Source organism: Octopus bimaculoides, chromosome 2, assembly GCF_046866305.1.
Source record: "Octopus bimaculoides isolate indiv1 chromosome 2, ASM4686630v1, whole genome shotgun sequence".
Lineage (NCBI taxonomy): Eukaryota > Metazoa > Mollusca > Cephalopoda > Octopoda > Octopodidae > Octopus > Octopus bimaculoides.
Genome location: NC_142929.1, coordinates 124,328,917 through 124,354,524, shown reverse-complemented (window position 1 = coordinate 124,354,524; position 25,608 = coordinate 124,328,917). Strand labels below are relative to the sequence as shown.

Sequence of the window (25,608 nt, the reverse complement as noted above, 5' to 3'; positions counted from 1 at the left end):
ATGGTAGTAGTAGAACTGAATTTCTATCATTTATCTTGTTTTTTTTTAATGGAAGGCTAAAATAAACTTTCAGATGTGATCTGAAGACAAGACTGTTTAGTTAAATTACTTTTTTTACTTTTTCTTTTACTACAAGTAGAAATACAAACATTATGTACATAATATACAGTTTTGAAATGATTTGTGACTTCAACTGAAGTCTTATATTGAATAAAGAGAGATGGTGAGTTAATAATATTTGAAGAAAACAAAACGTTTTCTTAGATTAAGCATAACTGTGTCAACAAGAATTTACTAATTTTGTGAAAATCTGTTCATTTCGTTTATAATTTAGAACAGTCATGAGCAAACTATGGCTTACAGGACTTTCTGAATGACATGCCTAACAAAACATTACCTTGAAATTTTTTTAGAAGTTTAGTCCACCTGATGATCACCTGTGTCTCATGTGGCCTGCTTCTTGAGAAACACACAGTAAGGTGTAACAAGGATTTATTTGAATTTGAATCACTTGAGATTTTACTGCTGTAAAATACTCTACTTAGATTTTATATGAAAACCATAATGAATAGTAAACACAGAAAGTTACTTTTGTTTCCAAATACTAGTATAAATTTGAATTTGGTTATGATAAAAATAGGACTGTTTTCTGTGATCTTTCAGAATTTCTTTGTTTCCAGCCTATATTGTGCATAAAGCTTTTTAAAATATAATAGTTGAATTCAGTAGTTATCATTATAGGCTTATTTATAAAGGGGTGGGACTTGAAATTTACTTTATTTCATCTTGTGTTTTTGTTCTGCTGAATGGCTGTTCCATATTGCTAAACTGTGTAAGATGCTTAAGTTTCTTCGGTTTTCTTTAAAACACTATCTTAGGGGGCATTTTCACTGGTTATAGAAATTTATTAAGTTTCTCTGTGTTTGAATGTTTATTTTGATTAAATTTTGGGGTTTTTTAAAAAATATTATACAGTAACTAAAGCAAAGATAAGGACCAGCATGGAAAAATATTCCAGGGAATGTTTAATGCAAGCATCTAGATTAATAGTTACTGGAGAAATATTTTCGTACTTAATGTCATTTTGCAAAATATTACTAAATTACAATAAACTTGATTTGACTAGGAGTATTTTGTTTTTTATTGTTTTTCAAATTTGAAGCTCTGTACATCCTAAGAATTTTTATAAAATATTGGTTGAATTTGTTTATCTGATCTATATTTGCACTGAACTTACGGTATTTAATTTAATACATATAGTTAATTATTAGCCTTTGAACAAAGCAAAATAATTTCCCAAATTTTATGTTTACAACATATCTTTTTAAAATTATTAATCCTTTCTGACTGTTCTGATTGAATTCTTAATAAAATGTACTCCCTGTGTGTTTGTTAACTTTGAAAATAATTAAAAATTTAACATAGTTTAGTTAAGTAATTGACTTTCATTATTCAGCTGGTGTTTGGAACCTATGTTCTTACATAGAATTTGATGGAGCATGTAAATTTCAGTATGAACACTTAAAAATTTTAGAATTTATATCACAGAACTTGAGGCAATCTTGTGCAAGTTGATATCTTAAAGAAATCCTGTCTTTGCCAAACTAAGTCTTTAGTTTTGAATATTTGATAGAAGCAATATCTCACAAAATGATTGGTTTAGTTACTCCCTGTAATATTTCTGTCTTTGGAGATTTTCTTGGCTGTGGATCTTGTTCTGTATTTAATTTGATAGTAGTATTCAGTCATTTCATTCATTCAGTTATGTATTTTGATAAATGTTGCAATAATGTTCACTTTCATGATATTATCAAACATCATCATGATTTTAACATTTGCTTTGCTTTGTTGTTAAAGGTTGGAGGATTGGCTATACAGTATCTTGTCATATATCTTAATTCTGTGTCATCTCATCTTAGCTTTGATGTTACTACTTCTTCTGATGTCTTTTTTAGTTTACTTCCACTGAGTATGTCCAGTGAATTTCTTCTGCCTACATCATTCAAATTGCATGTAAAATATTTTTCCTGCATATGCTAGCCCAGTGTCTTTGGTACTTTATCATTTAAGCTTAACTTTTCTTATAAGTTAGCTATATGTATCCATTGGCCTACATTCATTTATTTCCTCTCTAATCACAGCACATTATTTACATCTATGACTCTTCTTTATTGCCAAACTGTATCATACTTCGCACATAATTTAGAGAATTGCTGCATCTACTGTCTCCTGTAGATGTAGTACTTCTCAAAATTTCTTCCTTCTCTCTTGAACCCAGCCACAATACAATCATTAGCTATTTGAGCCAGCTAAATAATAGAACATACCTACATTTAGTGAACCATCTCAGTAGTTCATGACTTTTTTCACTAGAGTTAAGTTCTGCACAATTAGTAACTAGAGATAAGTAGCACAAATTAGGTAATAAAGCTAGTGATTGCATTGTAGCTAGGATTCAATGTCAGTTTGGTATAAGTTTCAGTTCACTTTCTTATTTATCCACTGTTTGTACTGACTACACACAACTGAGTCTGCTTTAATGCTTACTTACAGATCAAGGTCATTTCTCTTATACTATTGTAACTACTACTAACTATAACTTGTCCTCTTTGCAAGGTTTTTTTTTCTCTCTTTTTACTCAAGTCTCTTCTAGATTTTTAATGTTTGTAATTCTCTGATAGATTTTGCAATGAAGGTCAAACAAAGTTAGCGAGAGTAATATTTTTATATGACACTGAACAATTTCTTCTCTTCCACATCAAAAACAATTACATTAATTATTGTTCTTCGTGCGGGTGGCACATAAAAGACACCATTTCGAGCGTGGCCGTTGCCAGTATCGCCTGACTGGCCTTCGTGCAGGTGACACGTAAAAGCACCTACTACACTCTCTAAGTGGTTGGCGTTAGGAAGGGCATCCAGCTGTAGAAACTCTGCCAAATTTAGATTGGAGCCTGGTGTTGCCATCTGGTTTCACCAGTCCTCAGTCAAATCGTCCAACCCATGCTAGCATGGAAAGCGGACGTTAAACGATGATGATGACTGCATTATTAAATATTGTCTTTGCAAGCCAATTATCCAGCCATTCTTATTTTAAGTACTTGTTCTGTAAAAGTTCTACAAATATTAACATTTGACCATCATAATGATATTGTACTGCCAATGGATTGCTAATTGTTGTATGTCTTCTGCATCTATTACCTTAGTTTTATTATCATAGAGCATTACATTTATTAATAACATTTTGTATAGTTGTCCTATCAGAGAGAGAGAGAGAGAGAGAAAGAAAGGAAGTAAGTCTTCTTGTTGCCAGCTCATTTGATGGTGGTGTTGATTTTTCTTTCATGGAGTAGATCAGATTTGTTTATTTGTGATACCAGCAGTAGAGAAATTGTTTTTCCTTTATGTTATATACAATCCTATAAAGAAAATATTTGTATCATTGTGAAATATGCTCTTTAAAATATTATGTTTAACACTATTAATGAGTCTTGAGTATAAACCTTCAGCTCCTTTGTGGGTTACATAGATTTTAATATACCATTTGCTCTATTTGTATAGTTTGATTTATTTTAAAGTTGAAAAATCCAAGTGTGAAGGAACTCATATACACATCTCAATACAAATGACTAGACATTTTTGGTGCTAGAAAGAAAAAAATAACCCAGTCTCTCTCTCTCTTTCTTTCTCTCTCTCTCTCTCTCTCTCCCCCCTCTCCCCCTCTCCCCTTCCCCACTGTCACTGTTTTTCTTCTGATGAGATTTTCACTCAAATAATTTCATTTTATTTCTCCTTATTTTTTATGGAGAAGATACTAATTTACTGTGATTATAAAAATCACTGTGGATATGAAAAATATAACAGCTTTCACAGAAGGGAAATCTCTAATTCTAACTATATTTTACTTTACCTATAATGTTTCATTTATTTATCCACTTTATATTACTCATTTTCTCTTCTTTACTTCCCTGTAAACAGTCATTACACATATTCTAACAATTTCATATATAATTAATCTATTGCTTAATTGAATAAGATATAGAGTGTTTCTTTTGATTTAAAAAAAAAAGGTTTCCATAATAGATTATTGAACTGCATATTTATTCCATTAATATACTTCAGAATGCTAGAATTGATGCAGTTCTTAGTACAAACTGTTTCTGGAGCATTTTTGTTATGAACATTGAAAGTTTTCATTTTATTTACTGCTGTTTATTAACAAATTTTTTAAAACTGAAATCAATACGATCTATTAACCCCTAATGAATTATTGAATTCTTGTTGCTAATACTAACATTTCTAATCTAATAGTTCTCAAAGATTTCTATGATCTGTAACATTCAGGTTTCATTATACATCAGAACTAGTACAGTGGGTTGACAGATTTGTTAGGGCATAGGACAAAATGACTTTACATTTAGAGTCTAAGTCCTACCATGGTCAGCTTTGTTTTTCATCCTTTTAGAGTTGATAAAATAAAGTACCAATCAAGTACTGGAATTGATAGTACCTACTGATCTCCACCTTCCTTCATAATTGCTGGCCTTAGGCTTAAATTTGAAATGATTAGAAATAAAAACTAAGTTCATTCTAACCATTAAAACTTTCAAAATTCTGACTATGGCAATCAAGATTTTTATATTCAAAACTCTAGCAAGCCTTATTTTGTAATTACATTGTTTTTTTTCTTATTGATTCAAATTAGCATTGATTTCAAGAGTCCAGTACATTTTCGTGCTGCTAGTTGAGTGAAAAATTATTTAGTGATTGATGTTTACTACTAAGAAATTTTTCATATGGAGAACTGCTTTTCATTCTGGATAATTTTTAAATTCAAGAATTGTTATAGTCAAACTATTCAATTACTAAACTTTGTGTTTGAAGCTAATTATTGTATTAGTTATATTTATTGCATAAGCACTGTCACATATGTTGTATTTTTAACTAAATACTCTGTTCATAATGAAGAGAGCAAATAGGATTATTGCCCTTGCCTTTGTACCTTCTGAGCAAGCTTGACCATTATTTTACTGCTTTAACAACTGAGTTGATGTAAAAACTTCAATGTTTACTCAGCTGGATTGTAGATACATACATGTACTGGTTGTGAAAACAGACATAGAAATGGAAAATGAATGGCTTATTTCTCTTCAAACATAGAAAACCACAGAATCATTTAGAGGTAGCCCTATTGTCAGTTACAATGTGACTTTAGCATACAATATTTCACCACATAGAAATTAATAGATGGGCTGTGTACAATACAGAAAAATAGATGCATATTATGTTTATTAGTTGAGCATGAACCACTGCAGGAATTATCAAAAAATACAAGAATATATAAAACTGATACAATAAAAGAATACATAAAATTGTTCTTGGTTATGAAAATAGGATGCAGTCAAGTACCCGAGGAACATCATTATTATCTACATCATCATTTAACATCCGTTTTCCATGCTGGCATGGGTTGGATGGTTTGATCGAAAACTGGTAAGCTGGGGAGTTGCACTAGGTCCCAATCTGATTTGGCATGGTTTCTGGATGCTCTTCCTAACACCAAACACTCCAAGAATGTAGTGGGTGCTTTTACGTGCCAGGTATGAGACACTGGTATTAGCTGTGACTATTATCTCACTTGACAGGTCTTCTTAAGCATGGTATATTGCCAAAGGCCTTGGTCACTTGTCACTACCTCCCTTGCTTGTAATTACCAAATGAAAAACTCCATAAAACTTTACATACAAAGCTACATTTTCAATATATAAGGTAAATTATTGTTTCATATCACTTGATATTTGTATCTTTGAATAATGACATTAATCAAATATGTTATCTCTTAGTACTGAAACATCTGTCACCAAATAGGTTAGTCCCAAAGGGCTTGCTTAATTGTCTCTTTCTGTGAGTTCAATGTACTGAATTAAAATAAAAATCCTTTGTATCTAGGGAAATAATTCAGCAATTTGATTTACATAAAAATGTATTCTATGGTGTATTGAAGAATCAAATATTAGCAATATTTGATGTTTGTTGATTAATAAATCCTGTTGTATTTTAGCTATATGATAGCATAATAATTACTTCCGGTAATTAATTGAAACTGCTGTATATTGTAGGTGCTACATTAATCCTTTTAGTTACTTCTCAAGTGTCTAAATTGAATACAAAAAATAGTAAACTCAAATGAGCAAAATATAAATTAAAAATACAGTTTTAAGTAATTATCATAAGAGATGTGAATACTATTTAATGTACGTTGTATGTTTTCCTGCAAATATCACTATTCTTTATTCTTTCAAGGATATTTGTGCACTTTTCTTTATAGTTGTTTTAATGTAGGTAAGAAATAACTGAAATAATAGCTATTTAATAAAAAGAACTTGTTGGCTGTGTCTAAACTGTAATACTTTAGTTTGATACCTGTTATTCACACACAACATTGTGTATTTTGATTTGTGTCTAGATATATTGAAAAATATTGAAAATGTATGTATTATCATTTTCTTCATAAATGTACACGCATGGAATAATATAAACCCAATGTTGATATTGTGTACAGGTTACCTTGATTATTTTCTGGAAATTTTATTAATAAAAAAGAAATCCCAAGGGGATAGGGAGGAAGTTAACATTCAGCTTGAACTTAAGTAGAATGAAGGTTAAAGAAAAGGCATGAATAGTGATTGAATTCCAGAGGGTTGTGGTTTTGAGAAGGAAGGGTTGGTTGAAGTGTTTAGTATGGGGTTTGAGAAGTGATTGAAATAGGTATAAGAGGAAAGGAAAATGCATAAAGACAATTGTAAGCAACGTCATGTCTAGTCAGTATATAGAAGCAATTTATTTTACCTGAAATAACGATATTCAAATAACTCTAATCTATAGAAAAATTATACAATTTGATGATTGAATTTATTTATACTACTTTATGTTTGAAAATATTGACGCAAGCATAATCATTATCACTTTCATAACCATCAGTGCTGGCATTACTAGTTTTCATAATCAGTTTTTTTTATACTCATTTGAATCCTCTAAAACTTCTTATCTTCTTTAAAAGAAGGAAAACAATTTCTGTGATAGGTAACTAATCAATATGATGTCTTTTTTTTTTTTTTGTCCCAGTAAGACCACTAGTACATATACATCCTGATGTGGTAAAAAAGCTAAATTTTCTAACTTCAAACTTGTTAAATGTTTTCAAGTTTCAAACTTGTTAACAAATGTTAGCTCCAATGTTCTTAAATTAAAAATATTTCAATATTTTTCAATGACTTTTTGAGGAGCAATGAAAGTTAACGGGCAGATTTAATTTCCATGTTTACAAAATAGTCCCTTATTTTACTTTTCAAGGCTTGGAGCACACCAACATATAATTAGAATTTATTTGTGCAAATGCATACCAGCATTTAATATTAATTTAATATGGTGAGGTTGACTTTGCCTTTTGTCCTTTTGGGGTTGACAAAAAATTCCTGTTGAGCACTGGGGGTCAGTGTAATTGACTAAACACCTCCCCCCAAACTTTCTGGTCTTGTTTCAGAATTAGGACTTTTTGAATATTTAGTTCAAATCTTGTCTATCTGATGAGGTAATATAATATAGTATATAAGGTAATATTACATATAGTATTAAAGGCTTTGGGATTCTGATATTGAATGTAAATCAGCAATTAAGTTTTTCAGTGGCATATACATTAACTGGAAAGAATTTACAATAATATTTTTGTAACAGTTGAAAAGTAGTAATAACTTTAAGAAGTGTGTGTGTGTGTGTACACGCACATGCATAGACACACCCCTTCTCAAAGAAATAACTTTCAGTTGTTACAAAAATACTATTGTAAATTCCATCTAGTTTATGCATTTGGCTATGCATATATATATATATCTATATACGTGTAATGGTGATGTAATATCTATATATCTAATATGATTATAAAAAAGTTGTAAACGGATGGAATAAACACTTATTCTCTCATCTCTTATCTGTTCTATGTGTATGTGTGTGTGTATGTATGAATGTACACACACACACATACGAAATACTTTGGAATGCAATAGCAAAATTGTAGTTAAGTGAGGTCATTTTTTACTAATCTAAATTACCATATTAAATTATTTTGATGTGTTTTTAATAAAATAATACTTAAAAGAAAATCCTACTCAATGTTAGGACATATTAACATTAAAAGAACCAATAAAAACACGGTGTTAATAATTTCTTTATTCCTTATTTTAAAATTGGAAGATATATATATATATATATATATATATATATACATACATATATATATATATATATATATATATATATATATATATATATATATATATATATAGATGTAGATATCCTATTTTATAAGATTTTGCAGTGCAGTCTAAATATCCCCACATTATCTGAACAACTTTTCTACTTCTGTTCTTATTAATTTACTGGTTACTGTTGCCTTGGTTTACCATTCTTCACTGTTCTCTTTTACTTTTCTAATTATTTTTCTGTTGTCACTTATACAAAGGATTGCTTTTGCTTTTTTTTTTTTTTTAAACAAAAAAGGACTTGGAAACTTTCACTGTTGTAAACTTTTTCAGAAATATTGGCTACAAACAAGCTTCCTGCTTGCTGCATCATGGATGATGGTCTGACAAAATCACCTGCACTCCTTATAAGTCAAAATCCTGCTACTTACAAGGAACAGGTACGCCCTGTAAGGAGTGTTTTGGTCTCAAATGTAGGGCATGCTAAATTAGTTGTTTTGTTTCAACTTTTTTTTTTTTTAATATATTTTCTAGACTACTAAGTAACTTGCTATTTTATATTTGAATATACTATTGTGAATGATTCTTTCCTTATTGACAATAGTTCAAACCAATATCAACTCTTGTTGCTTCTGATTAAATGCTGTTATTATGATCCACTTCAGTGTTTATTTCGTGTGAGTCATGTCTGGTTTGCATTACTATTCAAAATACATCAGTATTTTTTATCAATCATTTAAGGGAAAAATGGACACTATAAAAACACCCATGATTTTTAGGTATATAAGTGCATAGACTATATTTGCTTTTGAATTTTGTGTTTAAAATGTTGCCACAGACAACTAACTCTTTTTAGTTGTCTGCTTTTAAAATATAGTCCTTAAGCTATGTTTTTCAATTTGCTTTGTTTGTCTTTATTTTTTTTCTCCTTATCTCAATTCATCATATATCTGTCGTAATCTGATTAGTTTTTTTTTCTTCATACTAATTACATATGCTATCAACAATGTGACAGGGGGTAATATACCTTAGGAGCATTCTGCATACTAAATACAAATGTGATACGGTCTTGTGTATGTTATATGAGTTAAAAACATTCAATCACCTGAAGTTATCCAAACACTTGCACAAAATGCCCTTCTAGAGGTGTTTAAAATAATTCTTTAAAAAATGTGTGATACTACTTCATAATGATTAGCTGATCAAAATTTAAGGACATACTTGACAAGGGAGATTACTCCATTCTGCTCTGTTTAACTTGTCCAAAATACTCCATCGACTGATGTTATTGATGCTCTCTTGTTTTAGACTTTGATCATTTTTGGACGGGGGTTTTGTTCACTAATTGTTTGGATAACCAAATTACACTTCTGTGTTAACAAGGTTTTAATATGCAAGATCTTTGCTTTCACTGTACATTGACAAATTTTAAGCAAACTTGTGAATTCGTTTTGACACATACATTGGTTTGGCGAGCATTTAATACATTTTGGGAATCTACAGCTTAATTATTTAGTTAATTGGAATATTCAGTAATCATCTTTTTTGTAATGCTTCTAAACTGAGATAATGGCCTAATTTGAAATGCTACAGAAACATTAAAAGTAAAAAGCTTCTGTAAAGAAAATGTAGGAAAATATTTTATATTTTTAAAATTTCATTCATTAAATTAATCTTCTCCATCATTAACCATCATAGTTTCATGTTATTCACATTTACATGGAAGGTCATTTTTTTCATGTTAATAATATTCTGTTTTTAAATCTGAGTGGTTCTTCTCATATGTTTTTCTGTTACTCTTATTTGTAAAAGCTGGATTATGATATAAATTTCTCATAACTCCTGTGAAGAACATGATAACTAGAAATTATGCATCATACTCTAGAAATATAGCTTATTTATTTTACAGAATATATGTTCTATATTAGCTGTTTTCTATTTACTTTTTGACTTCACTTCAGAAGGGTGGTTGAAATAGGTTTTTTTAAATAACTGTAGTAGCACATTATCAAATATAGCTGCTGCTATCTGTTGATACACTCAATGCATATATTCACGTAAATTAAAGGAATTTGTTATGGATTCATTGAAAAAATTTTGATGTTTCTTAATACAAGAAAATACTAGTACCTCTATTGTTTTGTTCTTGATTTAGAAAAATATTTATTTATTTTACTTTCAACACATATTTTGTTATGTCATTAAGGTGTCCCAAGTTTTGACATTTTGTCTTTATGGTAAAGAGCAAATTTGAAACCATTTTCACTTGTATGCCTATTGGTCAAAGCCCATGGCTACATGTGAGACCAGTGTAATCAATTACTGCTTCTAAAGTGGAGTTTAGTTCAGTGCTGCAAACCAACAAATGTTTTATTACATTGCTGCTTACAGTAGTAAATTGTACAACCTTGAAGTACTGTAGTGCTAATTACCACAGATGAACTAGGCTGTTGGGAGTTAACCTTGGCTATAGATGCAACGTGACACTTGTGGCAAGATATGAATGTCCAACCTCTTGAGCATTTATTCAGTACCATGTCAACGTAGTCATCTGTGGCTTTGTTTGGTATTCAAATGTAAATAATTTCAATCGTGATTTTTTTTATTCATATATATATTGAAAGTAGATACCTGAAACATATCTAATGTTGACGTGTGAAGTTATTTATTTGAAAGCCTTTAACTGTAGAGGTTATAGATGATGTGAAAACATTCTATTGTTCTCTGAAGTAAATAGAAAAATAACTGTTCTGGAGAGGATTGACTTATCAAAAAGATGTAGCTACCCAGAGAAATAATTATTTAAATTGATGTATAGAACAGTATCTTAACAGGATGGTTTTCCTAATTTGTATATTGTTTATTAGTGTCCACTATGTACTTAATGAAACTGCTAGTTCTCTGAGTTACCAAACATAAAGAGTTCATCCTTTCTGCTGAGAGGATAATTATCTCCAAAATAAGTATGTAGGACAAGTCTCAGTTCTTCTTCTGTTTACTTCAGAGACCACTAGGATATTTTCTCAGCATCTGTGATCTCCACAAGTAAAGGCTTTCAAATAGATGTAGATGTATTTACATTAGACAAGTTTTATATAAGCATATACTATTTAACTAAAAATAGGTAATTAACTCAATATATTGTTAAATTTTTTTTCTCCCCACTCCCTTTAGTTAAAGAAGTATCTAAGAGTTACAATTTGTCTTCAAATTTTCCATTTAGTGTTTTCTTAATGTCTGTCATTTTCTCAAGTGTATTCAGTTCTTGTATGTTTGGCAGGTGATTTGATTTGCACTCATATATTGAAACAGATAGTGTTGTGTTTTGGTTTATTCACTAAATGTTAAAAACATTATTAATGAATGAATAATGGGTAGAAAGCATTTTAATAATTGACAAAGAAAACTCAGATGATGTGACCAAAATGCAAAATATATGCACGCACTCATTCTTTCTCTGAAATAACATAGTAATAAATTAAATTGTAAATATCCATAATACATGCATACAACTGAAGTTGTTTTTTTTTCCCCAAAATAAGAATTATAACTTCTTACTCTCTTCAGACAATTGTTATTTATAAAATTATTGTTGAAGTACTTGTTGGGGGTTTGGGATGTTAAGAAATTTCCTAGGAAGTGTATTTCTACCAATATGATCTAATGTCTTTATTGAAAGTTTACTGCTAGATTTTGAATTGTTAAAGACTGATTGTGTTTTTTCTCATTTAGTTCATTGGGAAAATTGTTTCTTACTTATCATAAGTTATTAAATTGGTTAAATAATTTTTGTATGGAAAGAAGTGTTCTTTCATTACCTTGTCAGCTTGCAGATTCTATTCTTGTTTTTCTATGATTTTGAAAAAAAAATCTTGTTTCAAGGCTTTTATTCTTAATTTAATGTTATCCCTAATGTACAGTATTATTGAAAGAAAATGAATCAAATGTTTCCTAGAACAACTATATCTTGCCTTTTTTTTTTCTGTTTGTGTGTTTGTGAATCTATATTTGTGTATATCTGCAAATCATATTATGTCTTTTTCTTTTTCCATATTCAATTACAGATCAAATCCCTTTTCAAAAAAGACAAACATGAACTTGGAATGGCAGAGAGATTTATTTCTGGGTCATTAGCTGGTGCTATCTCACAAACTATTATCTACCCCATGGAAGTAAGTTTATTGGGTGGGCTCTTTTCATTTTATATTCATTGTTTGTGTATAATGTGCACTCATACATGCATATATGCTTACATGCATATATGCTTACATACATATATTTCCATACAGAAAAAAAAAAAATCTCACATGTTAGTCTCTTACTGCCCTTGCTTATTTGATATCCTTTCATTTCTATATTGCTTTCCTCCTCTATTTTCTATATCTTTCACTGCTATCTGTAATGATGGAAAACACTGGATTTGTTCATATTCAATTTTCTTCCTCCTCCTACTGCCGGTGTCTCTATATCCCTTCCTTCTATCACAATACCTGAATAATTTGAGGTTGCATTGGGTCTATTGCTATCTGATACACTTCTTCATTTACCCTTTTGTATTGCTTGCTATCTCTTTGTCATGTCACTCATTTATTGATATTCATCACTTTCTTGATTATTCCTGACTTACGTGGTTTCTTATCAGCTAACATTACTCTTCTATACTACAAGCCACTGTTCCATATAACCTGGGTAACTCATTACTGGCATCCATCCTACTCTCTTAGCACCAACTATTTCCACAACTACCCATCATTTGCTCCCTCTCCAGCAAATATGTAGCAGCTAAGACTCATAGAGCCAGTTTCCTGGTTTCCATGGCATATATATTCCCCACTGAACAGTACACCGATCCATCGCAGGATTACTCATTTTTGTCTGCTGAGTAGATTAGAGTAATGTGAAACGAAGTGTTTTGCTCCAGGAATCAAAACCACAATCTTATGATCATGAGTCCAACACCCTAACCACTAAACCATGTGCTGCCACTTCTCTCATTACACCTTGCCATTACTGTCTCCCTTCCATCTCCTAGTACTCTCTATCCTTTTTCACTCTTTTACCACACTGTCACCACAATCACTTTGTTTTCCCTCTCATGTCTTCACTTCTTTCTCATTACTCTTTTTTCTATTTGCTCTGTTGGTTGTGCTGTCATGAAGGAACAGATTGTAGGACTGTTTTGTTTTGTAGGGTTACAATGCAACTTCATTAATGTTAGTGCCACCATAAAATTCTCCCTGTGCACTTTGTAAAATGATTAGGAAATGAGCAGAAACAGTGTTGGGTTGAGAAGAGCCTTTAGTCTTGTGAAGGACATGACAACCCCTCTGATACTGGTGCTACAATAAAACACATTCTGCACACTGTGACATTGGCCAGGATACTGTTCCAGCACAGCATGGAAAGTGGTCATATGAGGAGAATGATGATGACGTTGGTGAACAATGAAGTAGTAGTAGTGACCAAGTGAATTATATTTACTTTATTTCATTTGTATGGGATAGTGAGGTTGACAAATTGAAGCTAATGACAGAAAGTAAGATCAGTAGTAAGTTCCAACAGATAATGTGCATTATCTGAAGTCTCAAAAAAAATTTTGTGTTTGTGGTATAATTTCAAATCATATCTTTAGGTGAAGACTTGAGCACTTAACCCATTCAGTCAAATGTGCTCAGTGTTTTAAAATTGACTCAAATTTGCAGTTTTTATATATTTTTCATGTTTTATATATTTCAGGTACTGAAAACAAGATTAGCTGTTCGAAAAACTGGACAGTACAAGGGTATTTTTGATTGTGCAAAACAACTCTTGGCAAATGAAGGTCTTTCTTGCTTCTATAAAGGCTACATTCCAAACTTAATAGGAATTCTTCCATATGCTGGAATTGATCTTTGTGTATATGAGGTAAATATACTTTTTGGTTATATTTATTTTTGTGGGGTTTTTTTTTGTGTTTTTTAATGAAATAGCATATGTTCATTTACATTTTGTTGGAACTCTCTTTCACGAAGAAATCAATTGGTTTTATTGAGCATGCAAACCAGATTGGCTGTATTCTAACCAGAAAACAAGATAGATAAATGTTTGTAAATGCAAAGTCCTTCTCCAGTGAAGAATAATATGGAAGCTTAGAGGTTTAGAGATGTCTTAATTGAAGTATATAATGAACTGAAAGTGATAGACATATAACACAGAGGACAACTGGAAGTTCTTATGGGATGACCTACTGAGGACTACAAACTAAATCTGGCTGATGCAAAGTCCCAGTCAGACCAAGGGTGACATGGTAGTGGATCAGTGAAGTAGACAGTCATAAAGTGAAGAGAGGTTTAGCAGAATTGGTGTAGATAAGGCTTATCTCAAAGAGAAGCTAGGCAACAGATAAATTTAGCAAGAACAGCCACAGTCATGTTCTTACCTTGTTTACTTCACTCACCCTGACTCTATCTCTTCACTAGAATCTACAAGTGTACAGAAATAGATTGGGCAGTGAGAGTACATGTCCATCTAACTTCACTCCATGTAGTTCATCACTACATGTTATGGTGTGCAATATGGTTTTCAGCTAAGTGATAGCGTGGTATAACTGGAATGGATCTGTGGTTAAGACTAGTTGTTTGGCTAATTATGTTTGTGACATGACTACTCAGTTGGATCTGACCTGGAATTACACAACAACATGTCTGTAACTTTGTACTGGTGTAAGAATCCAAGGCTAGTACAATGTCAAACAAAATACCTTGCATTCTTAAATTATGGCTTTTAACATTCTCAATTCAAACTGTACACCACAAGGTTTACTTTGCCATTCATCTCTCCATTGTTAAAATATCATTTCCTAAAATTTGTATCTTTGTGTCAAGTTTTTGGCATGGTTCTGTTTCCAACCTAGAACCATTTCACTCCACATACAATACCCATCACTCACAAGCATGACGGTAGCATGTACTATGCTGTCATAATTGATATCATGTGCATCCTTCACCCAGTGGAATAAAAAGTATGTGTCCAATGGACGGAGGGGAGGCGGCACCAGCACTCAGCTGTTTTCAGCTGAGTAATCCGGAAGAATGAGAAATGAAAACATGTGGTTTGGGTGTTTGAGTTCACATCTATAGTCATGGGTTAGATTCCTGGACCAAGTTGTATGTTGTATCCTTGAGCAAAGTACTCCACTTAGATTAATAATATCCTAAAGAAAGGTATGAGCATTACAACTTTTCATTCTTCTCTTTTTCAGACATTGAAGTCAATGTATCTTGCCAGAAGCAAAAGCAAACAAGATCCAAGCATTTTTGTGATATTGGCCTGTGGTACAATAAGCAGCACTTGTGGCCAACTAACAAGTTATCCTCTAGCTCTGGTCCGAACTAGACTCCAGGCTCATGGTATTATTTTATATAAATTATCTATCTCATAAATCCATTCTTGACTATTCAAACAGTATCCAAATTGCTCAGGCTCTTATTTTCCTTAATTCCCCACATAGTTGATCTGTTTTTGCATCAGATGATGGAATTTCTTGACTTTTCATTTGAGCTGTCCAGCAATAGGTGAACAGATCTGGCATGCTGCCTACACTACGTTCATGTCGTTGGGAGATGCAGTCAACGATTTGTTATTAGGGCAATATACTAAATAGTGAAATGTTATTTAGTTAAGATTCCTCACATTCAAGTTTGGGAGCAGTTAAATAAGTATTGACTATACTCCTGAAGAATTTCAGGCCTTGTGCCTATCTATGTTGGAAATCATTATCATAATTTATGCTAGTCTATATCTGGCATGTTTGGCTGGATGCTGAGGCTATTTTAGCTCTTTTTTTATGTGTGTGTGTGTGTGTGTTTTGGATGATGAGTGTTTTGGCATGAATGCATACATTTAAGAATATACATATACAGGAAGAGAGCAAAACATTAGAATGTATTTAAAATGAACCTGATTGACACAAACTGGGCCAATCTCCATGTGTATGGAGAAACGGTATGAATTTGCTAAAATGCAGTTATCTCCCTTGATATGATGACTTTATCATCATAGTAATTTAATGTTCGTTTTCCAATGCATCATGGATTGGACAGTTTGACAGGATTTGATAATCTGTAGGACTGTGTCAAGTTTCAGTGTCAGCATAGTTTCTGCATTTGGATGCCTTTCCTAATGCCAGCCACTTTACAGTGTGTAGTAGGTGCCTTTTTCATCACACTGGCACTAATGAGGCCACCAGTAACTTTCAAGACAATGAAAAAGATAAAATCCCCTCAACTGAGTAGGGGTGTATTCGAGAGAGAGGAAGGTGGTTTTATAGCTGAGAAACAATCACAGGTGTTTTGTTATAGAAGTGATGGTGGCGGTAAGGAGAGTATAGGGGATAGTACAGACACTGAAAGATTATTATTATTATTAAAAGCAGAGAAGATTATTATGCCAATTGTGAGCTATGTTCCTTAAAATGTTCTTATGTAGAACAAAACAAAATTTCTTGATGTCCGAACATCTCAGGGCCAACATATTCAATGTTAAATGGATTCAGTACCAAATCAGCATGGCCATTTGGGATGGGCTGAAAGATATCCCAAACCTAATCTAATGATAGCCAAAATATCCTACTGACGTTATTTGGTACTTTGAATGGTATCAGTAAGATATTAGGAATTCATTTACTTCACACTATTTTCTTCACATCTAACCTTGAAGTTATTTTTGTTGTTTCTAAAAAAATGTATTTGTTTGTATAATTATATAATTTGAACTTTTTTTTTTTCCTTGTTCAGGAGCTTCTCACACAATGACCAGCATGTTCAAAGACATTTTAAGGAAAGATGGTTTCAGAGGACTTTATCGTGGTCTTACTCCAAATTTTATGAAAGTGGCACCAGCAGTTAGCATAAGCTATGTAGTATATGAACATACTCGAACTGCATTAGGAGTGTCTTCGACTTAACATGTTAATTTCATGAACACAACATCAATACGAAAAAAAAGAAAAAAAAGGGTCAATTTCTATCTCTCTCTTACATGTTCTCATTATCCTTGCATTGAGAACATAGACAGAAATAGGTACAGTGAAAAAACAAAAAAGACCTGAGAACTAGTCTGGAAGCAGAAAGGGACTCAATAAGAGTTAAGAAATGAAGATCTTATATATAAAAAAAGATTGTTCAAGAAAATGTTAAAACAGTGTTTGCTACTGGAAATTTGATAAAGTGTTTTTATTGTTGCAAGATGCAAGATAACCAAGTACATGGAATAATGGAATATTCATTCCTGGAAAGAAACCTGCCTTAATGTTATTGTTTTTGTTTTGTTTTATTTTTTTTTTATGAATGGGATTGACAGAATCATTAGAGCATTGGACAAAATACCTAGAGGCATATTTAGTTACAGCTCTTTATGTTTGTAGTTCAAATCCCACAAAGGTCAACTTCGCCTTTCATCCTTCAGGGATTGATAAAATAAAGTACCAGTGAAGTACTGGGGGTTGATTTTAATCAACTAATCCCTCCCTACAAATATGTGGTTTTGTGCCTGTCTTAGAAATGGTTAAAATTATTCAGAGAAGATAGAAAATTTTCTTGACTTGACTGTCACTTTATTGTTTTTAATTCATAATTTAACAATTAAAATGCATCAACAAATATTAACGATTGGTGCTTACAGGATGTGCTGTACTCATACAGGAAACATGAAGTAAATAGCTTGCATATAATGTTTGATATCACAAACATTTACTTCATTTTTCATTCTTTATTTGGTGCAATTTTCAACTAGGATAGGAGAATTTGAAGGAGTATGTAAGTGGTCATCAGGATTGTAAATATTTTAACATAGTCAGTTTTTTTTCTTCTTGGATGATGGTAAACTACATTGTGCAAAAGGCTTGGCACCTCATATTAGGATCTATTGGTTTATAACGTTATGGATTACAATTGCTCTCACTAATGTATGTCTGAATGTGCATGTTTATGTGTGTTAATGAAGTACAGTAGATATCTTTGCAGTAAATTCTACTGACAAAATCATTTAAAATCCATATTTTACATTCCTTTTTTATTTCCAAATTTCATTTGCTCTAATCTGGAGTATATAGTTCTAATCTACTTTACAAATAATAATTCCTAATTTTGTGATCAGTCTCTTCAGAAATGTTATGTCAGAGTAGTGGTGAGCAATACACTGTCTTTCACTTGCCTGATCATATGGCTTGTTCTTATTCTCTTTTTGTTGGTGCCTCTTTCATTTCTGATTTTTTACCTCCTGTGCCTCTCTTTCTCTTTGCTTTTATTAGATTTCCTAAGTTTCTCTCTCTTTCTCTCACTTTTATATGATCCTATACTGATCCAAAGCTAAGATCTTAATTCTTTTTTGTGTGAAGATAACATTTTTTTTAATGTGTTTCATCAAACATCATCCATAGTAACAATAAAGAAAAGTGATGACAATGTGTCATATAAAATATTCAATATTATATGCTGCTGATTGCTTTTTAATTCACTTTTTTTAATACCCAATTTACTTTTAAATTCAATTTAGTGTGCTACTTGTTAACATCTATATTTTTTTAGTAGTTTTATTAATATGTATGCATTTTTTTTTTGTGTGTGTGTATTTTGTATATGTATTTGTAACTTGGGAAGGTTATTCTGCCAATAATAAACACGTACTGGTTCTAATAGCACGCCGGGCAAAATGCTTAGCGGTGTTTCATTTGTCTTTATGTTCTGAGTTCAAATTCTGCTGAGGTCATCCTCTCGGGGTCAATAAAATAAGTACTAGTTGATCATTGGGGTTAATGTAATCATCTACCCCTCCCCTCCAAATTGCTGGCCTTGTGCCAAAATTTGGAGCCGTTATTGTTACTTAAGGCAGCATGCTGACAGAATTGTTAGGAATGCTGGGCAGAATGGTTAGTGGCATTTCATCTGTCCTTACATTCTGAGTTCAAATTTCACTGAGGTCAACTTTGCCTTTCATCCCTTTGGGGGTCAATAAAGTAAATACCAGTTGAGTGCTAGGTTCAATATAATCGACTTATCCCCTCCTCCAAATTTCAGGCTTTGTGCCTATAGTACAAAGAATTATTATTATTAGACTAGTTAACCAATTAACTAATTGACTGATTAACTAGTTGATCAATCAATCAATCAAACAGTCAAGTAGTTAATTAGTTGACTGATGATAAAAGAAATGAAGTAGAACCAGTGTGTGTATGTATTTATTATTGGCATAATGACCCTCTTGAGATACAAAATTTGTTTTAATACATGAGTTCAAGAATCTTGCAAACCAAATACAAAAACAAAATATATGTTCACATGTGTGTATGTATGTAAAATACCTGATAATGGAAAGAGAGATTTGATGTTATTTCAACAGATACAAAATGTTTTGTGAAATAACCTCTATACAATGGAATCAGTTACTATACCTATTAAAAGTGATTCTAGCAGTGGGTATGGTTACTGTTTCTTAATACCTGATGGTTTACTGCTGTGGTTGTTATTGTGAGTTGAATAATAAAGGAATTAACTCTATTTTTAACAAAGCCTTTGCCTTAAGTTAGAAATAGGGTCAAAGTAAAACAAAGTTGCTGTAGTGTTATTGCAATGTCTTGATGAATTCTGCAACAATATTGACAGTTTCAAATGCCTCAAAACCTACAATATATCAAAGCTTGTCTAATTACAGCTAAGTAGCATCATTATTCTACTATCTGCTATGTAATCATGATATCTATACATATAGATAGATTTTATACCAATGGTGCAAAAAGAATTTTGGTTTCTTAGCGGCAGGAAATATTCTGACATAACATTTTGACAATTGAATCAGTAACCATACCTATTGAAACTATCTCTGAAACAAAACCTTTTTTGAAGGCGGCTAATATAGAAAAAGAAATGGTGAGTTAGAATATTACTGACTTCCTAGCAAGATATTGTTGCGATGTTTATTATTGGTAAAAATTGCAACGATGGGAATAGTTTTTAAATGTATGAAAATCTACAGCATTAGAATCAGCAATTATGGCTGCATGCCACCATTATTGTTCAACTAATTGTAAAACCAAGGTTTTTATATTGTAAATATACAGCTTAATATATTTACTGTGACTAACAGTTACTCATATCTGAGTTTATGCCACAATTTTCTTGACAACTTAACTGTATAACAAAGACTGTAATCTCTCAACATGGTTTCTGCATTTTTACATTAAAAGGAAGGGAGTCAATTCCAAAAGAAATTACCATGTTTATTAAAGTAAGAAAAAATAAAAGGTTCTTGTAAAAACAAATGCAAACAAATGTTATTGCTACTTCGATTATAGTATTGTGGTAATTAACATGCCGATCAACAGTGTGATAAAATTCAAGGCTGAGTGTCCTCAAACTGATCTTGTTAAAATTTTACAAAGATAGGACGAAACAAACCACGCAAAGAGACGAAAAGGATTAAACTGTCTGCAGTTACCAGAAATAAAGTAGCCTCAGATTAAGCTGACAAGTAACTCGATTATGTTGGGAAACTTATCTGAATACATTAGTAATATTTGAGGTTGCACTAAATGACCAAGTAACTATCTTAATCTTTGGAAATTTGGGTTTATTTGTCTGTTAGGTTTATGTTGATCCTTCAAAGCAGTATCCACTCTGTCTTTTAAATTATGTCATTCAGATTACTTGTACATGATAGAATACTAGAATTATCAGTTTATTTGTCTTTTAAATGATAAAAGTGGTATTATGTAAGGATTTTGTATTTTCTAAAATTTCAGAGGAATTTTTAGTTTAACATGTATTTTTTTCAAGTGGACCAATAATAATGCAAGAGTGTATATGTTCAGTTTATACTTCTGAGCAATTTTAAATGAAGCTAATTTATTAAGAGTTACGTTAATCAGAGATTAGTGCAATTATGTAACAATTTGGTTTGGTTTTTATTTCTCCTAAAAGACAACTAACTGTGTGTATGTGTCTATGACTGTGATTTGTGTATAAATTGATAGTTATAATAATACGAATCAAAATGTAACTGTGTAGGGGTTTAGTTTGATGAAACTATTTCATAGATTTCATTAATTTATTTATTAACATTTTTATTATCTTTCATATCTGCATGCTTCATTTTTGTTTAAAATGTAAACACAAATATTATTTATTATTCATCATGTCCTCTTTTATTTTATATCCTTCTACACAGTAACATTCTGTATTTACTAAAAAAAATTTCTTTATGCTCATTTTCTGTCATTTAGATATCAATGTTTTGTACGGTTAAATTGCATATCTTTCTTTGGTGGGAGGGCGGGCCTGTTGGATAGGGATAGAGTAAAGAATCCATATCCAAATGATGAGTTGGGCAGATTTCCTTTTGATGTCTTATTTATAAAAAGATTCCCCCCTTTTTTTTTTATCTTAAAAAATTTTTGATTTATTTCTATAATAATTGTAACCTGCAATCTACCACTCCATAATTCTTCTTTGATTGAAAAGAACATTCATTTCTGTTTTGCTTTCTTAATGCACATCAACTCCAAGCTTTAGCTAGTAACAGATTTGTAATGCTGACTGTTTAGCTCTTTGATTTACTGACGAAAACTGGTTGGCATTATGGATCAGTCGCAATTTTTCAATGCAGCCCTGCCAACTTTTTCTACATTTTGATATCAATAAATGATGTCCTTTATAGATGTCTCCAATCTCTCTCCTGCATATTGTATGATGCTATATATACATTTCTTTTTTTTTTACCTTCTTATAATGTTATATATATATATATATATATATATATATATATATATATATATATATATATATATAATGTGTGTGTGTGTGTGTGTAAATATTTCAGTCACAATTGTATCTGATCCATTTTTGTTTGCTTATGTTCAAGTTGGAGAGGTCTCTGTTTCAATTGTATATAGGTATAACTTATTGACTTTTCATATGAAAAGATTCTTGTTATTACTGTTGTTGTTGTTGTTGCCAATGATTTTTTTATCAATAAATCAGAGAAGAAGAAAAAAGTTCTGCATTGTTTATAATTTTCAACTTCCTCATCACCTGTCTCAGCTAATTATATTTATTTTATCAGTTTTTTTTGTTGCTTTCTAGTTTCCTAAATCTTTGGTTCACCTACACTATATTTATATATATATAGATATTTTATATATTTTATAAAAATTTTGAAGTAGTATTTTCTACATTTGCTTTCTTCATTTTCTAAATCGGTGAATGTGTGTATGTGCTTGCAAATGTGTGTGTGTGTGTGTGTGGGTGAGCATGTGCAGGATGCTGAATGGATAGGTAAAGCAATATACCTACAAGCATACATACATACCTCAAACTAAGTACCATTATCAAGTACAATGCAATCATCTTACTTATATGCTTTTCTATTTACTCATTTCAACACAGTGTCTTCATGACAGTTTGTGTCGGTGGAGAAACAGCTTTATTGTTGTAATTGCTTTTTACTTTTTTCTCTTATTTTTGTATTTTCTATTTCTTTGTGAACATCCCAATATCTATTACAATATCTGGCATTTTAAGATTTCTTCAACTTGAGAGAGTTTTTAACAAATTTGATTATTGCATCATTGTTTCAGCAAGTTTACTCTGCTTTTTTACCAATTACTATTACTCTCCAAAAGTTTCAACAATGTCTAAATTTTGCCAAATATAAAGTTGTCCTCCTCCCATTTCCTCATCTATATCTCTGCTTTCAGCACCTTTGCTTTCTCTGTCTAATTTTTTGTCTCTCCTCATCTCTTTTATCTCTTTCTCTTTCTTCACCTGCTTAATTTTATTTATTCTCTACTTCCTTCGTCTGCTTTGTTTCCTTTCTTCTACAGCTACTGAAGGATATGTTTATTGCCTGTTGATATGTCTTTTTTTTTTGTTTAACATTAAACTTTCATTTTGTAAAAATCCCTGATTGAAAAGAATTGTTATTAAATAAACTGATCATATATTTTTAATAATCTTGAACCATGCCAAAGTAGTCTAATTTTCAACAAATAGTTTTTCCCTCTTCTTTGAGCCTTGTCATAAAGTTTGAATTTGATTCTAGTATATTTGAAATTAATTATAATAATAAAATTGAAGCCCATTCTAATTTAAACATAGATATTTAATACAGTCTAGAGAATGATTTATATATAATCACAAAAGCCAAGAAAGCTATTAGTGTTCTGTATTGACAAGAATCAGTTCACCAAAAAAGCAAATAGTGAAATGTACTTTCAGATTACTAACATATATTACTTTCTGAACATTATATATATATATATATTTATATATATATATTTATATATATATATTTATATATATATATATTTATATATATATATATATATATATACATATATATATATATATATATATATATATATATATATATATACTGGAAAAGGAATGCTCACCACCACAAAGGTGGATAATATATTTTGTAATGGAATTTGAATTAATAGCCTTCTATTAATGGAACCATACTGGCAAACAAGCCAGTTGTCAGTCATCTACAAAATATGAATGACATTCCTGCTGCCAATGGCATGCTGGCAGAAAGTCATTTGTGCTTCTTAGTTGAATAATTATTAGCTTATTCACCAGTATGAAATCATTGCTACTAAGCCATAAATTAAAATTCCATTAATGTGTATGTGTGAGAGAAAGGCAGAGAAAGTGAGACTGACTGACTTCTCTAAGTCACATTTTTGTGAGTGGCTGCTGACAGGACCCAAGAATGAGTTATGCAACATTGTCATGTATGTTATGATGGTTGTTTCTCCCTCCATCCTCTTCTTCTTTCTTACATTCTATCTCAAAATTCTATATTTTTTAACTTCCTATTAAAATACATATTAAATATTTTTAATGTTCCCAAAATAGTGTTTTAAACTAAGCAATAATGGCAATTTAAAAAAAAATAACTGTGTACAAACATTTTAGATTGATTAGAAGTATCATTCTTGTACTTTAAAATTTTATTTTATTTCAGTTTCTTACCTTTGTCATAAAGGGAATCTAAGCAAATTTACATGGTAATTGAGCAAAATGTTCAAAATTCTTCATTGCATAGATTTTAGAAAATCTTTCATTTGTTGATAGAAATATGTTTTTTTTTATACATACAATCACATTTTCAAAAACTTAATCTGCTTCTGCCCTCCTATTTATTTATCTGGAATCCCAGTAAATATAAGAAAACACATGGCATGGAACATATTGAAGCCATTTCTTGTCTTGTCTTGTTACATCTAAGGTTTGAAGACATGAATGCTACAGCTAACATATGGAGTGTACTGGGAAGGGGTTGAAATAATATTCTGCTCTGTAATCATGTCACTCTTTGAAAATACATGTTAAGATTGATTTAAATTTCCATCTTGTTCTATTTGCCCAAAGGAATATCAAATCAAATTCCTTAACATTTCCATGTCAATTTTGAATTAGAAATATTTTGTAACACTTGTTAAAAAATTATTGCCTCTCTCTCTCTCTCTCTCTCTCTCTCTCTTCTCTCTCATATTAAATCTAAAATAATTGGAAATATATTTAGTTGTTTCAATATTCAAGTGTTTATTGTTGTTTTTTAGTTGTTCTTAAAATGTGTTCATAAAATAGTTGATTTGCTGGACCCATGGCCCACTTCATATGTGGTCAACTCCTGCTAAATGCATTGTTTGAGGATGTGATAATCCAAGTCTCATAAAAGAACATTTCTAGTGCTTTTCTTATGATAAACACTGAACTTGCATGAATACAGCATATCTGAGACTAAAAGAGCATTCAATTGAAAATCCTTATGCAAAATAAAGCCAAAAGCTGCTACTAACTCCATCAAGAAATCCAACATAAAAATAATTCAAATATTTGAATTTGTGGAACCAATTAACATTCATTAATACCTTTACCATTATTTACTTGTCTCAGTCATTAAACTTTGGCCATGCTGGGGCACTGCTTTGAGGAATTTTAGATGAATGAATTGACCCTGCTACTTTTTTTTTTTTCTTTTAAGTCTGGTACTTATTCTATCAGTATATTTTGCTGAACTGCTAAGTTATAGGGACATAAACACACCAAAACTGATCATCAAGCAGTGGTGGAGGACAAATACAAAGACACACACACTTAGATAGATATACACAACAGGCTTCTTTCAGTTTCCGTCTACCAAATCTACTCACAAGGCATTGATCAGCCCAAGACTAGAGTAGAGAACACTTGCCCAAGGTGTCACACAGTGGGTTGAGAAGCAAACTTAGAATTTTCTATTTTAAGTAAAAACTATCTTTAAACATAATTATCTCCTGATAAAGATTTCTAATAGATTAGTTTCTTGC

At 31.1% G+C, this 25,608-nt stretch overlaps 1 protein-coding gene across 1 annotated transcript in view; it reads left to right on the top strand.

Moving 5' to 3' along the window:
• Positions 1-24,832, top strand: part of LOC106882438 (mitochondrial adenyl nucleotide antiporter SLC25A25) — an 88,219-nt gene extending 63,387 nt beyond the window's left edge. Inside the window, exons 7-10 of the mRNA XM_014933119.3 lie at positions 12,323-12,430; positions 13,995-14,162; positions 15,499-15,646; positions 17,033-24,832. Coding sequence (XP_014788605.1) covers positions 12,323-12,430; positions 13,995-14,162; positions 15,499-15,646; positions 17,033-17,202 — 594 coding nt within the window. The 3' untranslated portion in view covers positions 17,203-24,832. The remainder of the gene's footprint in view (positions 1-12,322; positions 12,431-13,994; positions 14,163-15,498; positions 15,647-17,032) is intronic.
• Positions 24,833-25,608: the final 776 nt, after the last annotated feature.